This window comes from Andrena cerasifolii, chromosome 6, assembly GCF_050908995.1.
Source record: "Andrena cerasifolii isolate SP2316 chromosome 6, iyAndCera1_principal, whole genome shotgun sequence".
NCBI lineage: Eukaryota > Metazoa > Arthropoda > Insecta > Hymenoptera > Andrenidae > Andrena > Andrena cerasifolii.
This window is the reverse complement of record NC_135123.1, coordinates 3,967,051-3,980,323: the sequence shown is the minus strand read 5'-3', so window position 1 is coordinate 3,980,323 and position 13,273 is coordinate 3,967,051. Positions and strand designations below refer to the sequence as shown.

Here is a 13,273-nt window from a genome sequence, read left to right as displayed (position 1 = left end):
GGTTTTTCCCCCTCCATTCACTGCGGCCCCGTCGCTCCTAACTCTGGGTGGGCCTCCGTCCGCAACCGACGCGACGCGTCAAATAAAGTAAAGTCTTTTCAGATATATTGGCCGGTGAGTTCGGTTTCGCAAGCAGCGCGCGAGGAGGAATTAGCCACCACCACCTGACGATTGTGGATTGGCAGTTCAAGTTGCTCGGCCCCCGAAGGGTATGGTGGGGTAACTGGAACGCTGCTCGACTCCGCCTGAACGAAGCCGTGTAGCTGTTGTTTATTCTTAGCGTAGTAGTTGTGTGCGTTACAAAGCTATGCGTAAACCAATACGAGATGAAGCTATCGAGAAAGAATCAATGTTCTGACCAATAAAGCTCCTGAATTTTTTCGGAGCTAATGCACACCTATTCTGATGTATGTGTTTTTACGCTAAGAACTCGGTTTGGCCTACACGTCAGGAGCTTGGCGCTATCCCCACCACTTCTGACTCGCTCTTGTTCTGCGAAGGCGTGAGCGAGATGGAACGAGAGCAAGAAAGAAACGAGAAAGTGGTGGGGATGCTTCGCTGCGTGTTGCGTACCTCACGGCAGGGAGCGGCGGGCTCCAGCTACGCTGATGGAGGGGGAAACACATACAGGAGCGGTGGTAATGTATGCGTGAATTGACGCCAGCGCGAAATCAGCCAAGTGGCGACAACGCGAAACGAATGTGACGTCACGGGTGCACCGACGCCAGCGCCAGGCCAAGCCAAAGTTTTATATTTTATATATATATATTTTGTAACATAATTTCTGTATACTTTATGTATATTTTGTATATACGAAATACAGAAATACGTTTTATCACCTTACACGTATAGTACATTATAACAGAATACATTTCTTCAATTTACCATTATTAGTGCATAAATACATCAAGTTTTCATTATTATTTTGTGTTTTCTATTACCTGCCACCAGTCTTACATATATTTCAATTTATTTTATTAGAAACAGGGACGTAAAGGAGTTTATATTCTTGAATATTACCGCCATAATTCATAGCAGTCCAGCCACAGTGATGGAGGGGGAACACCTACAGAAGCGGTGGTAATGTGTGCGTGAAACGAACCGACGCTAGCGCCAAGCTAGTGACGCCGCGGCCAACTAGCGTCGACTACATATTTCCCGGTGACGCTGGTTGGCCGTGGTGTCGGTTCGTTTCCCGTCATGGCGTCTCACGTGCACAGTGGTAATTAAAATTCGGATGGATATTCACTCCAAAATCGTCACTTTTCTTTAATTTTTCGGCCGAACTACTTGTAAACTCCGAACTAAGTTCACGTGTGTGTTGATTTCCGTAAAACTTTCTTTTCCGTGGACGAGATGGTCGCGTTCCACTGAATTTACTTTGCTTTACATCCATTTTCGATGTTGTCACTTCGAAAGGTATTTACGCACTGAATAATCGACCGCAGCAAAATGTCGGGAGCGCAAATTTGGCCTTACAAGGGGAGGACACCAAGTGATAGACATCGATTTAGATGAGCCTTGGCACGATGGATCTATGTCGGAAATAAGTAAATACGTGTCCGAGCATTTCTGCCAATGGGCCTTAATAATAGAGATATTTACAAGTAAATTATTAAACATTCATAGCACTCATTTAAAACACAACAACCATAATCTCTACTTAAATATATGCCGTGGAGCGTTCGGTATGACGTTGGCGTGGTGTTGTTGCGGTCGTGAGTTCGATTCCGCCTTTGTCTATATAACTTTTTTTATACTTTTTTTTTAAGTTTCCGGTGGTCCCCCATCGCGCGATGGTTGCCGTAGGGTTTTAGTGGGTAAAAATCCCACACTACCCTGGCGCCCTCGGGGGATTCCCCTCTGGAGGTGTCCGGGTGTCTTTCGAAGACTTCCCCACGTTAACAAAAAAAAAACAAACTTTAATTGTATTTATACATTTAAAAGAATTAATAATGAACGTTACTATCGTTACCTTTTTCTCACTGTTTATACAGTGTGGAAAAAATAAAGTGTGAAAAAAGTACATAGACAAAGGCGGAATCGAAAACTCACGACCGCAACACCACCACGCCAACGTCATACCGAACGCTCCACGGCATATCTTTAAGTAGAGATTATGGCTTTTGTGTTTTACATGTGCGCTACGAAATGTTTAATAATTTACATGTAAAATCTCTATTATTAAGGCCCATTGGCAGAAATGCTCGGACACGTATTTACTTATTTTCGACATAGATCCATCGTGCCAAGGCTCATCAAAATCGGTGTCTACCACATGGTGTCCTCCCCTTGTTAGTATATCTTTAAATGTGTTGCAGTATATAAAACCTTTCCAAATTGTCGCGGAACACATATTCAGGTTCAGCAGAAAATAGTTTGGGAAACCCTGCTGTATCTTATGATAGGATGACTTTTTTGTCAACACTTTTTATAGAATTCTATAAAATAAGGAATAGCACTTACAACTTATTTACAGATTCTTCGTTAGGTTTTAGTAATGCCATCGTTTTAATTTCATAAGATTTTTTAGTATAGATTGAAGTGATAGATTGTCCTAGTGATAAAGATCCTTCTTTAACATATATCAACGAAATAGCCCCTCTATATTTATCATACCAACTATCAAATATCAAGGCTCTGAAAGGTCTATCCCTAAATGCATCAGGCGGTGGGATTCTATAGCCTGGCCCAGTTGCTAAAATCACCCTGAATATTAGTACTGATGCACTCTTTCCTTCCGTCTTCTTATCTTTAATTTTTACTCTCTGGCACCTCTTATTTGCCACGGCAACTACAAACGAAGTAGCGGGGATATCAACGGCATCTTTTCAAAACAGAAGACACAGGTTCTTTTCGAGACAGCCCTGACAGTGTAATTTGTTTCTATTATTAACATTAGCACAAGTTTTCCTTTGAATGCTATTTTATGTCTGAACATGTGTGCTCTTAACTTTACACTATATTGTTACGATTAAACTTAGGTTTGATCGTTATAGAAGAACCTTACATTAAGAAAAACGATAATTTTACGAAGATGCACTGTTTCCATAATAGAACGTTTGAATCGTAAGGTGTTGAACGAATAGAGACTTACATATTGTAGATTATAATGTACTGCAGAGTAAAATATGATCGGCGTAAGCAAGTATTCAGGGAACTGTGGTACACAAATGAAATTTACATACCAAAAACACTATCTTCGCCCAGCTTCTTGCCGTAGGTGAGCATACAATCACCGAGAACACCTTCTGGTTGGGGGTAAGTCGAAGCTTTCGCCTGGCCACTAAGCTTGCTGATACCTTTAACAGCTGCCATTTTTGCTCTTGCCGTTGGATTTGGCTGAAGGAATTCTTTTGTTTTCATCTGTAACTCTTCCACTAGCTCATACGTGACGTCCGTTTTCTGTGATCAAATTTGTGACATTTTATGGACACTCTATTAGACACAGTATGTTTCAGTTATATGCATGTCGATCGTGTTCGCCCAAGCATATACAGAGTATCCCAAAATTATGGGAGAATCCGGAACATGCGATATCCTGATGCAAAGACACATCGAAAAGTCCTTTACCGTTTTGTGATCCGAGGCTTCGTCCTCGAGATATTAAGAGTTGAATATAAGCGGTCGGAAATCCGGGCCGCGCAGTTTAAAGCCGAGTCAGTTGAGCGCGTGGTACGCACTCGCAATAGGCATGTGTAGATACAGGCCCACACACACGGTAGAACCGACCGCGCTGGTTCAAACCGTGAGAATGGGTTAGAGGCGCTGCCAAGCGAACCGGCGCAGCGCGGTCGGTTCTACTGCGTGTGTCGGGCTGTATCTATGCGTGCGAGGGGTCATTTTCCGCGCTCAGCTGTTTCAGCTTAAAACTGCGCGGCCCGGAAGTTGGACCGCTTATATTCAACTGTTAATATCTCGGGAACGAAGCCTCGGGTCCCAAAACGGTAAAGGACTTTTCGATGTCTTTTTGCATCAGGATATTGCATGCTTCGAGAACTCGCCGAATTTTGGAACACCTTGTACACCGCGGGAGGAGAGAGTTTTTATTCCTGGCATTAATCCAAATTATGTCCTCTTTAGACCGGTCCTAGCATTACCATTGTACGATGAAACTGGACGAGATATACATACCGACAATGAAAGATCCTGAGGTGTAACGCTGACTTTCTAATAAATTTTTAGATAGCGATAAGACTTGAAATGAAGGCGTACAGCTTGTTGTATATTATTTTAGGCTTACACGCTTAATATAATAGTTATGAGATATTTAATGTTGAAAGAACACTGTCACTTTTTAGTCAATTTGGGACCACAGCGGAAAATAAAAATTTGAGCGGGACAAGCACCTGTATATTCCAAAAAGTTCGGAAAGCATAATTACTACTACATTACTACTTATATTAGTACATATTACATTAGAGAATGTAGAAATTATAATAAAAAAGAGTAACTAAATGCAATTAACAATTAGGAATATAGATTTAGAGGTAAACGTTTAAACGTAAAAAAAGACCTGATAGATAAAAAATATTATTATCGGTATATGAAACGATGCGCAAGAAGTGCAGTCTACTGACAGTCATCTACCTGTCAAAAATTATTGGAAAATCGTAACCTAGAATTCCGACAAGCTCGCTTCAAAATGGTTCTGACAATGAGTAAGAACTAGGTGGCTCACCCACAGGCCCCATATCAAAATACGCCAATCGCCTTCCCCACTCTGTGGCCAAATCCTTTAGGAACAGAGTCCCTAATTTTTAGCAGTATGACCTCTGGTAGCTGATAGCTTGCCATTCCTAAACTTTATTTTTCTAAAGGCGGGTACACACTAGAAGACGAACGCGAATGAGGCAAGCCGAAGCTGCATGAGTATGCAAGTGCGAACGTTGTTCCGCAGCATGCGAACTGTGAAGTGCTTCGGGCTCTTCGCCGCACTGCCTCGGACCGAGCCCGAACGATGTCGGTTCAGAAAACAGAATTTAAGTATGCTCAATGTAGACGCCTCAGGCTGAGCTGAATGTTGTCGGTTGTGACGTCCCGGCCCCACTACATGAGTTACGCCGCTTAGTCTCCGCCGGCACCGCTAGAGGTCTACTCTTCTCGCAAGTCCTATCGTCCACTCTCGTTCCCATATATACAAGTTCCAAGTTCTTTCCTTTTAGTCCCCGTGTGTCTAGGGCAGGGGCCGTCAGCTATAACCCTACCAATGAGTCTGGCTGACAGTCCCAAGACGAAACACACGCGCACATCTTCTTTTCCTCCTCGATTTAATGCCAATCCACCTGTCCCGCACAGTAGTACTCCAAAAAGCGTTACCTGGCCCCGAGGGATTACGGTTACGCCGGAGGCGACGGGGGCAAATCTCCCTCTCTTTACGTTTTCCGGAATCAATCACCAATCACCATCTCGGTTTCGGACGTAACACGGTCCATCAAAGAGAACTCCTCGTGCCCACGTCGAAATACGATGAAAAGACGAGCCCTCTTTATATAATATGTTTGTTTGTGCTATCTGGCACTAGCTGTCAGTGACCGAAACACGGGTTGCACACTTCATACTGTTTGAGATGTAGCAAGGGGTTTACATACTTTATCGCGCACACCGAAAGGCGAGATACATGTCTACATATATGAGACTATCAGCGCAATAGTACCGTAAACCCAAAACTTTTGTTTTGATATAACGGCTAATGAAATTACTGACGTTTTAAAGTCGATGCTTAAATTTCTATTTTTAAGTACATAGGTATGATGTTTTACAAAATCTAATTGCTATGGTGTATATTATTAATATATAAAATAATGACGCAAAAACACGTTTTTGTGCTGCCATTTTGTGTATGTTTTTGTAGGGTTGCTCAAGACACCATAAAATTAAAATTTTGCTGTATAAGAAATGGTTTAGGCTGAAATGTTAATTCACCCAAAATTGTGAGTTACGCCACTATTGCACATTTCGCGAGTCCATCAGTGCTAATCCACCATTGCCACTAATTCTTTTGTAGTTACCGCGGAAAGTAAGAGCGCACCGTAATTTATAGTCCGTCGCTGCCGCGTGCCCTCTAGGTTGTTCAGGTTGTTCTCAATCTAGTGTAACTTCCGGGCCGCGCAGTTTAAAGCCGAGTCAGCTGAGCGTGCGGCAATCGCGGCAGCGTACGCTAGCCTATTTTGGCGGTTTGTACCAGCGCGGTCTCTAATGCGTGCGCGGTCTGTACCTACGCATTGCCTCCTGCGTAAACGTGCGAGGGGTCCCTCCTCCGCTCTCCTTACCTTAGCTCGCCTCATCTTGCTTCGTGCGGAATGTACAGATCGAAAAATCTCTATTTTTCCAGCCCGAGGCATTTGGTTGAAGCTCGGCTTGCCTCATTCACGTTCGTCTTCTAGTCCGTACCCGCCTTAAGCAATCGCGAATCACATGCGACAGCTTGGTGACTCGGAGTCATCAACCATCATCCGATACCCACCCACAAGGGGCGTATAGCTTATATCAAAGCCTCATCTGTGACGTGACCCCGTCAGAAACAGTCCGAAAGGAAAGTAGCGTTTGGCTATCCGCTTTGACTTGCCTTCAAAATATGAGGCCGCTAACATACCATACCATTCATGCAACGCGGAGAGTTGTCAATCTACTTTAGAAAGTGATCCCTCGATAGAAAGAACTGACTCTAATTTAAAGTTTTTAACGTACGTAGTACTTCATCCAGATATATAGCATCTATAGTAACCTACACCCAAGAAGGTTCCGCGGCCACTAAGGTAGCGCGTCAGATTCAAGGCATGGGGTGACCAGGCAGAAAATCAACGGGGCAAGTATATGCAACATTGGGAGTGCGAGCAAGATGTTAATTATAAGCTGCGAATAATTATCCCGGCCTTCCCCACTTTCAAGCCGGCCCAGATGTTTCTCGACATCTGCCTGGCTGACTCCAGACTGAATTGGCTCAATGATTTGAGTGGTAAGGCAAGGACTCTTCCATACGACAGCAATCACACGGCGCTGTCCCTTGTCTTTGAGGAGCAAAACGATTACTTTCCCTGGGATGGGCAGGCGGCATTAAAGCACACATATAATTACAAAGCCACGAAATGGCGCAAGTTCACAAGAAGGTTGTCCGAGTCATATGTGAATCATATACCGTTCGATAATAATCTGACATTAGTACAAATCGATGCTCACTTGCCAACGATCACCAACGCAATTCTCTGTTGCATGGCCGATACTGTCCCCACATATAAGCGGGTCAATCGTGTAAACAAGTACCTAAACCGTAGGATGAAAAAAGTACAGAAAGATAAGAGCTATATAGTATCCCTGCTACACAAACTGCACATATTAGATCCATCCTCGCGTCTCCTGGTAACGAAAAAGGCCAATGTCCCCCTCAAGAAGCTACTTAAAGCCCTGCAGCGCGGATTCAAATCCGTTATAGAGAAATATTGGACCAAAGTAATTAAAAATATCGATTACAGAAAATCCGATAGTTTCTTCCCAAAGATTAACGCAATATTCAGACCCAGACAATTTGATGGCATCAACATTCACATTGATTCTGACAACATCTCTATCCTCACTAGAAGTGGATGTAATCTACAAAATGTACCAAAAGTTGAAAACAGTTACGTTTCTTCAGAATACGCGGACAAACTCAACGTTATCGGAGCCTATTATGAAACCATAAATTCATCGCGCTATCTCAACAATAACACTAGGCTGAAGGAATTGGTTGACACCTCGGCGGAGTTACTGAAAAGGGAGTTTAATACCAACAGAGATCAAAGCGCAACGCTGGTTCACTTCAGCGATGTAAATACGGCTGTCCATCCAACCTTAGTAGATAACGTCGCACACCCTTTTCGTGATCCCTAGTCTGTCAACTACACACTGAAGCATCTGCCCAACAAGACATCGTGTGGGATTGACGGAATCCCCCCGATTGTATTGAAACATCTACCGGGTGAAATAATAGTAGACCTAACAATCATATTTAATAATGCTCTCAATAGGTGCTACTTCCCTAAGTCATGGAAAAGTGCTAGGGAGGGTCCTGCCCATCATAAAAAAGGTAAAAACCCTAGTGATTCTGCCAGTTACCATCCAATCAGCCTGACACCGTGCCTGAGCAAAGTGTATGAGGCAATTATAAATGATAAAATACTAGAGCACAGCATTCCAAACAATGTGATCCCAGATAGTCAGTTTGGAAAAATGCGACCATCCCTTTTAGATTTTAATTATGTTAGTAATTTGCGTTCCCCATTATTTGTTTGAAACGCAACTGATCCCTTGAGACACAGCATATGTACAGTAAAATCTCGCTATGGGCTCGCGATCGGGGCTGGCGGCGAGTACTTAACGAATAGCGTCCACGATTCCGAGCCACCGATAGCGCGAGAGACAGACAGACTGTAGGCAGGGTTGTTTCGATACTAGTAAATACAAGTAAAGTATCGATACTTTCGATTCGATACCGAGTATTTTTGGTATCGATACTTGCCATGCGATACTTGTGAGGAATCGAAAGAGAGGTATTTGAATCGAATCGAATCGAATACGCATTAACATGTACATCAGGAATTTCCTGTCGTAGTGGAGGGGGAACGCAGCACGCATGCGCGTGATGACGCCATGAAGTCAAACCAATCGACGCCAAGGTAGGTGTTCCCCCTCCACTACGAATAGTTTGCAGGAACCTACTTTCCGGTGACGTTGGGAAAAACTATTCCGAATAGTTTAGATTCTAAATTATTCGTGGTACCTCGATTTTCGCATTATTTTTTTTTAATTGTTTATCACGTCAAAGTAATAAGAGGCCAGGGAGGAAACTTGACAGTCGGTGTTTTTTCTAGTGGACAACGGGTTTTTTTATCCACAAACACCGTAACCTTCCACACAAAACCTTCTCTCGCCACATATGAAACGTATTTTTCCGTTGAAAACATATTAACCGACAATTTTTTTCTGTTGACTCTTATTATTTTTGGAGTGGTTGGCAGTGAAAAAGGAAATAATTAGAAGAATCGGGGCACCATGAATAATGCAGAAGCAGAAGTGCTTTCTTCACGAAAAATAATAGTACATTCGATACTGATATTTAACAGCGTATTCGGACGGTTGTACTGGTGCGCGCACTGAGTGTGAACTTTTTGCTTCCGATTGGCTAAAACAAGCTAAAATTCGCAATCAGTGCGCACCAGTGCGACCGTCCGAATACACTAGTAAGGTATTGATACTTTTCCACCGATACCCGAGTAGTATCGATACGTCTATTCCGATCCAAGTAACGAGTACAAGTATCGATACCATGGTAGTATCGAATCAACCCTAACTGTAGGGGTTACCGCCGTCCTTTGCTGTGGTTAGCAACGTACAGAGCGCGCAATATAACTTTGCCTCCGAGCGGCCACTGAGTAGGCCGTAAGTCAGCCGTACGTGCCAGAAAGTCCGACCGCCGGCGTTCTTTTAATGGGGAAGATGACGCAACGCTCGGTACAAGGGGCGCCACGAGCGCATGTACTGTGGTTTTGCATGAGTGCGCATGTGCGAATGATTTGCGCGCGAATTTTTCATTTGTGGAATGTATGAAGTGGGTAGTTACATAATGTTTACACGTGTGCTGGTGGCGTCACAGGTGGGAAAAAGTTGCAGTCATCTTCCCCATTCGATTCGAAAAACATACGGTCGAACACGCATGAGCATCACGCTAACCTGTTACTTTGTATGATACTCGTCAGTGTGCGGTCGCATGTTTTTCGAAATGAATTAAAAGAACGCCGACGGTCAGACTCTCTGGCACGCACGGCCTACTCAGTGACCGCTCGGAGGCAAAGTTATATTGCGCGATCTGCAACAGCTCCACGCAGTGATGCCAGAATCGTGGGACGTGGGACAAATACTTACCCCCACTATGACCTACCATCGTCTCCCACTTTCTTCCCATCGCACTGCACACAAGCATATCCCTACTCCTGTCCGGTGTGCTCGGCAGCCCAACAGACAGCTCACATGGACAGGAGTAGGGATATGCTTGTGTGCAGTGCGATGGGAAGAAAATGGGGGACGACGGTAGGTCATAGTGGGGGTAAGCATTTGTCCCACGTCCCACGAGTCTGGCATCACTGGAACAGATAGGTAATAGCTAAACCGTACAATAAAGATTATCTCAGTGGTCTGAATATGTAGACCTAAACCGATGCCATGACTTTAATAGCGCGACATTACCGCAGGTGGATTTTTACTGTCTACCTAACTCATACCAGGCAACCGTCGAAAACTAACTAGCGTCGTAATATCTGCCTTTAGACAACTTGCAATAATCATGTTCCCATTAATATTGTATTTTTACCATCTGCTCTCCTTATTCATTACTCCTAACTCAAGTAAAATAGAAAATATTGCCTGATCATTGATATCATAATTCATGGGCATTAAAAAATATTATTGAGGAAAGAGTTAACTGGAGAGGAAAACACAGGACGAATTTGATGGGGAGAATTCTTTACATAAAATATAAGACTTATTAGACGAAACAAAATTTCTTCATTGAAAGCCCATTGTATTTTACTTTTTACGAATACTACCATGCGGTTGCTTTAACAAACTATCCAGCAAAGTTCACGATAACGGATATTTTGACGAACGGTTGCTCATTGCCAGTTAGACAGATAGTGAAAATAAACCTTTTAGCAAGAACAAAAAACGCACGCACAGCATGAAATTATTGCATCTTGTAATTACAAGAAAATTTAAAAATTTTAAGCAGCTGAGAACTCAAGCCACTCAAAAAAACGTAACATGTTAAATATTTATATCGAATAGTCTTGAATTTTTTTCTAAAAAATGTCTTTTAGAACATGTACTTACCCTCTCCATGTCCATAAAGTCAACGTCGAGCTTGGTTCCTTCCGCGCCACCCATTTTTTCTGTCATATACTTTAACAAGAAATTGCATTAGTAATGACGTTGAAATATGTACACTACTGCTCAATAGTTTGGGTACACTTGCCATATTTGCCTTTTGCATTCAAATATAAAATGTAGAGTCTAACATCTGACTGTAGGTACTTTAATCCTCAGGTATTTGTTGAATGATTGTTGCACTATAAAAGTATTTAATTCACTTCTAGCTGTAGAGAATAGCATTTTCTGATGTTATAATTACTTTTGTCCCTCTTAAAATTATTTTTCGACTTTTTGTAAATCTTACTGTTATTTTATGCTACGTCTGACAAATATTTAGGAAAATGTCATTGTATAGTTCAACAAGTTTAAACAGGTTCTTGAATAACAGCTCTTTCACACGGGCAAGCGAGAACAGAAGTGCCGACAGTTTTAAAGAGTATATAAATTCCAGAAAAAACAATATTAGTATAAATCAGCGCTGTCCAGAGTAGGGGCCCCTCACGCGCCCGCTTCCCCTTCCAATCTTTCTTTCGCGCAGCGTGCCTTCCGTTGTCAAGGAGACCGCGCGGCGCTACAAAGGCTGCCATGACGGGCTAGCCGGGCTAGCGTCTTCGCGGTTAGCGTCGCGCGGTATCCCTGACAACGCAGGCGAGAGTGGGAGAACCCCAAGCTCCCGCGGGAGCGACCTTGGACAGCGCTGGTACAGTATTTCCTCGTTAGCGGCTCGCCGGTCGGGACCGGCGTTGAGTCGGTATCGTGAACAGAGCCCTAATTCCGAGAGTTTGTTTCTCGCTTCTTTCTGGCCGAAGGGGGGAGCGAGATGGAACAATGTGTGCGCGGCGGGCGTGCGCGATGGTCGCGCACGCAAAGGACAGAGTGTCAGACGTTCGAAAGACGGAGCGAAACAAAACGTCCTCACTCGCTTTCAGTGCCTCTCGCTCGCTCTCGTTCCATCTCGCTCTCGCCTTCGCCGGACAAGAGTGAGACAGAAGTGGTGGGGATAGCGAAAAGTCCATATCGTGTACACCAAACCGAGCCCGTAACGAAGAAATACTGTATAAGTGTATGAATATTTACTGGCACTTGCGTACATTCTTTCCACTTTCTTACAACTTCATCGTCTAATATCTTGGAAATGGTTTGAACTGGAAGACCGATATTTTACATCATATTTTTGATTGCCCACATTTACCTAGTAGTTGACAAATGTAGATATACAAATGACAGGCGTAATATGAAACCGTGAGTACTAAATTTAATATTTCTTTCACTAATGTGTGTACCCAATCTTTTAAACTGTAGTGTAAATCGGCCAATACATTAATACATGAGAATTGCTACAGAATGACGATGTTTATAACAAACATGAATCAGACAGTGACATTATCTTCTCGATTTTTTTATATCAAACAGAAATTGAAGCACAATTTTTTAATTTGAAACTACAGTAATTGTCATGTTTTGAATCACTTCGAAACAGACCAGCCTTCTGTTACCCCTGAGTCACTAAAATGCAAAACATTCATTACGATGCGATTTTTTATTTCGTGGTCCAAATTGGTATAAATTTGCGGACACTTTTGTACACATACTATTCTCCCTATCATTTAAGAAGGAACCCGTTTCGCGCATGTGGGATGAGCTCATTGGTCTTGAAAAAGCGATGGTGGGGGTACAGCCAATAGCGGCGTCTCCCGGCACCAATGGGCGTCAACCTGCGCAGAACCGGTCTAAACTCGTCGGTCGGCAGGTTCCTTCTTAAATGGCAGGGAGTATATACAGGGAGAGACGTCTTAAACATGTACCTCATTAACTTGTTTATTTTTGGTGATAAAAGAAAAAATGCTTCGGACAAATGTTATTTGGTTTCAAGGGGAGCGTAATACGAGGTTATAATAAGAGTTTTTTCGTAAGTGGGGCATAAAGAAGATATAAAGTTTCGTTCTTCTAGATAGAATAATGCTTTTACTTACTGCCTAATGCAGGCTTGAAAATTAAGTGAACGCGGCAGCCGATTTTCAGAGGCAACGCCTCCTTTCTCCCGCCACGCGGCTTGGCCCCCGCGGCGGCCAAGGTATTTGGAGCGCCTCAGGCCCGTACCATATAAACCGCACGTGGCGCATTGGGGCGACATTTCCAGCAAGATAATGACCCAAAGCACACGGCCCACGGAACAAAAGAGTGGCTTCTTTATACCGTACTTAACAACTTCAAACACCACCTCAATCACCGGATGTTAAGCCTGTTACGAGCCGAGGCTGAGGGCAATGAGAGTGGCGGCTGCCAGGCCGAGGATTGAATTTGCTTGTTAGAGTTTGTTAGTAACGGATGAACCGGAACCGGGCTAATACCGGGGGCCGTTATAAGGAGG

The 13,273-nt window shown here is 43.4% G+C and overlaps 1 protein-coding gene across 10 annotated transcripts in view; it reads right to left on the bottom strand.

Annotated features, from left to right (window-relative positions):
• Positions 1-13,273, bottom strand: part of Endoa (SH3 domain containing GRB2 like, endophilin-A) — a 78,939-nt gene that overhangs the window by 27,322 nt on the left and 38,344 nt on the right. For all 10 annotated transcript variants that reach the window (XM_076814103.1, XM_076814108.1, XM_076814113.1 and 7 more), the window contains exons 3-4: positions 10,864-10,932; positions 3,189-3,405 (exon numbers count right to left, since the gene is read on the bottom strand). In XM_076814103.1, the coding sequence (XP_076670218.1) occupies positions 3,189-3,405; positions 10,864-10,932 (286 nt within the window). The remainder of the gene's footprint in view (positions 1-3,188; positions 3,406-10,863; positions 10,933-13,273) is intronic.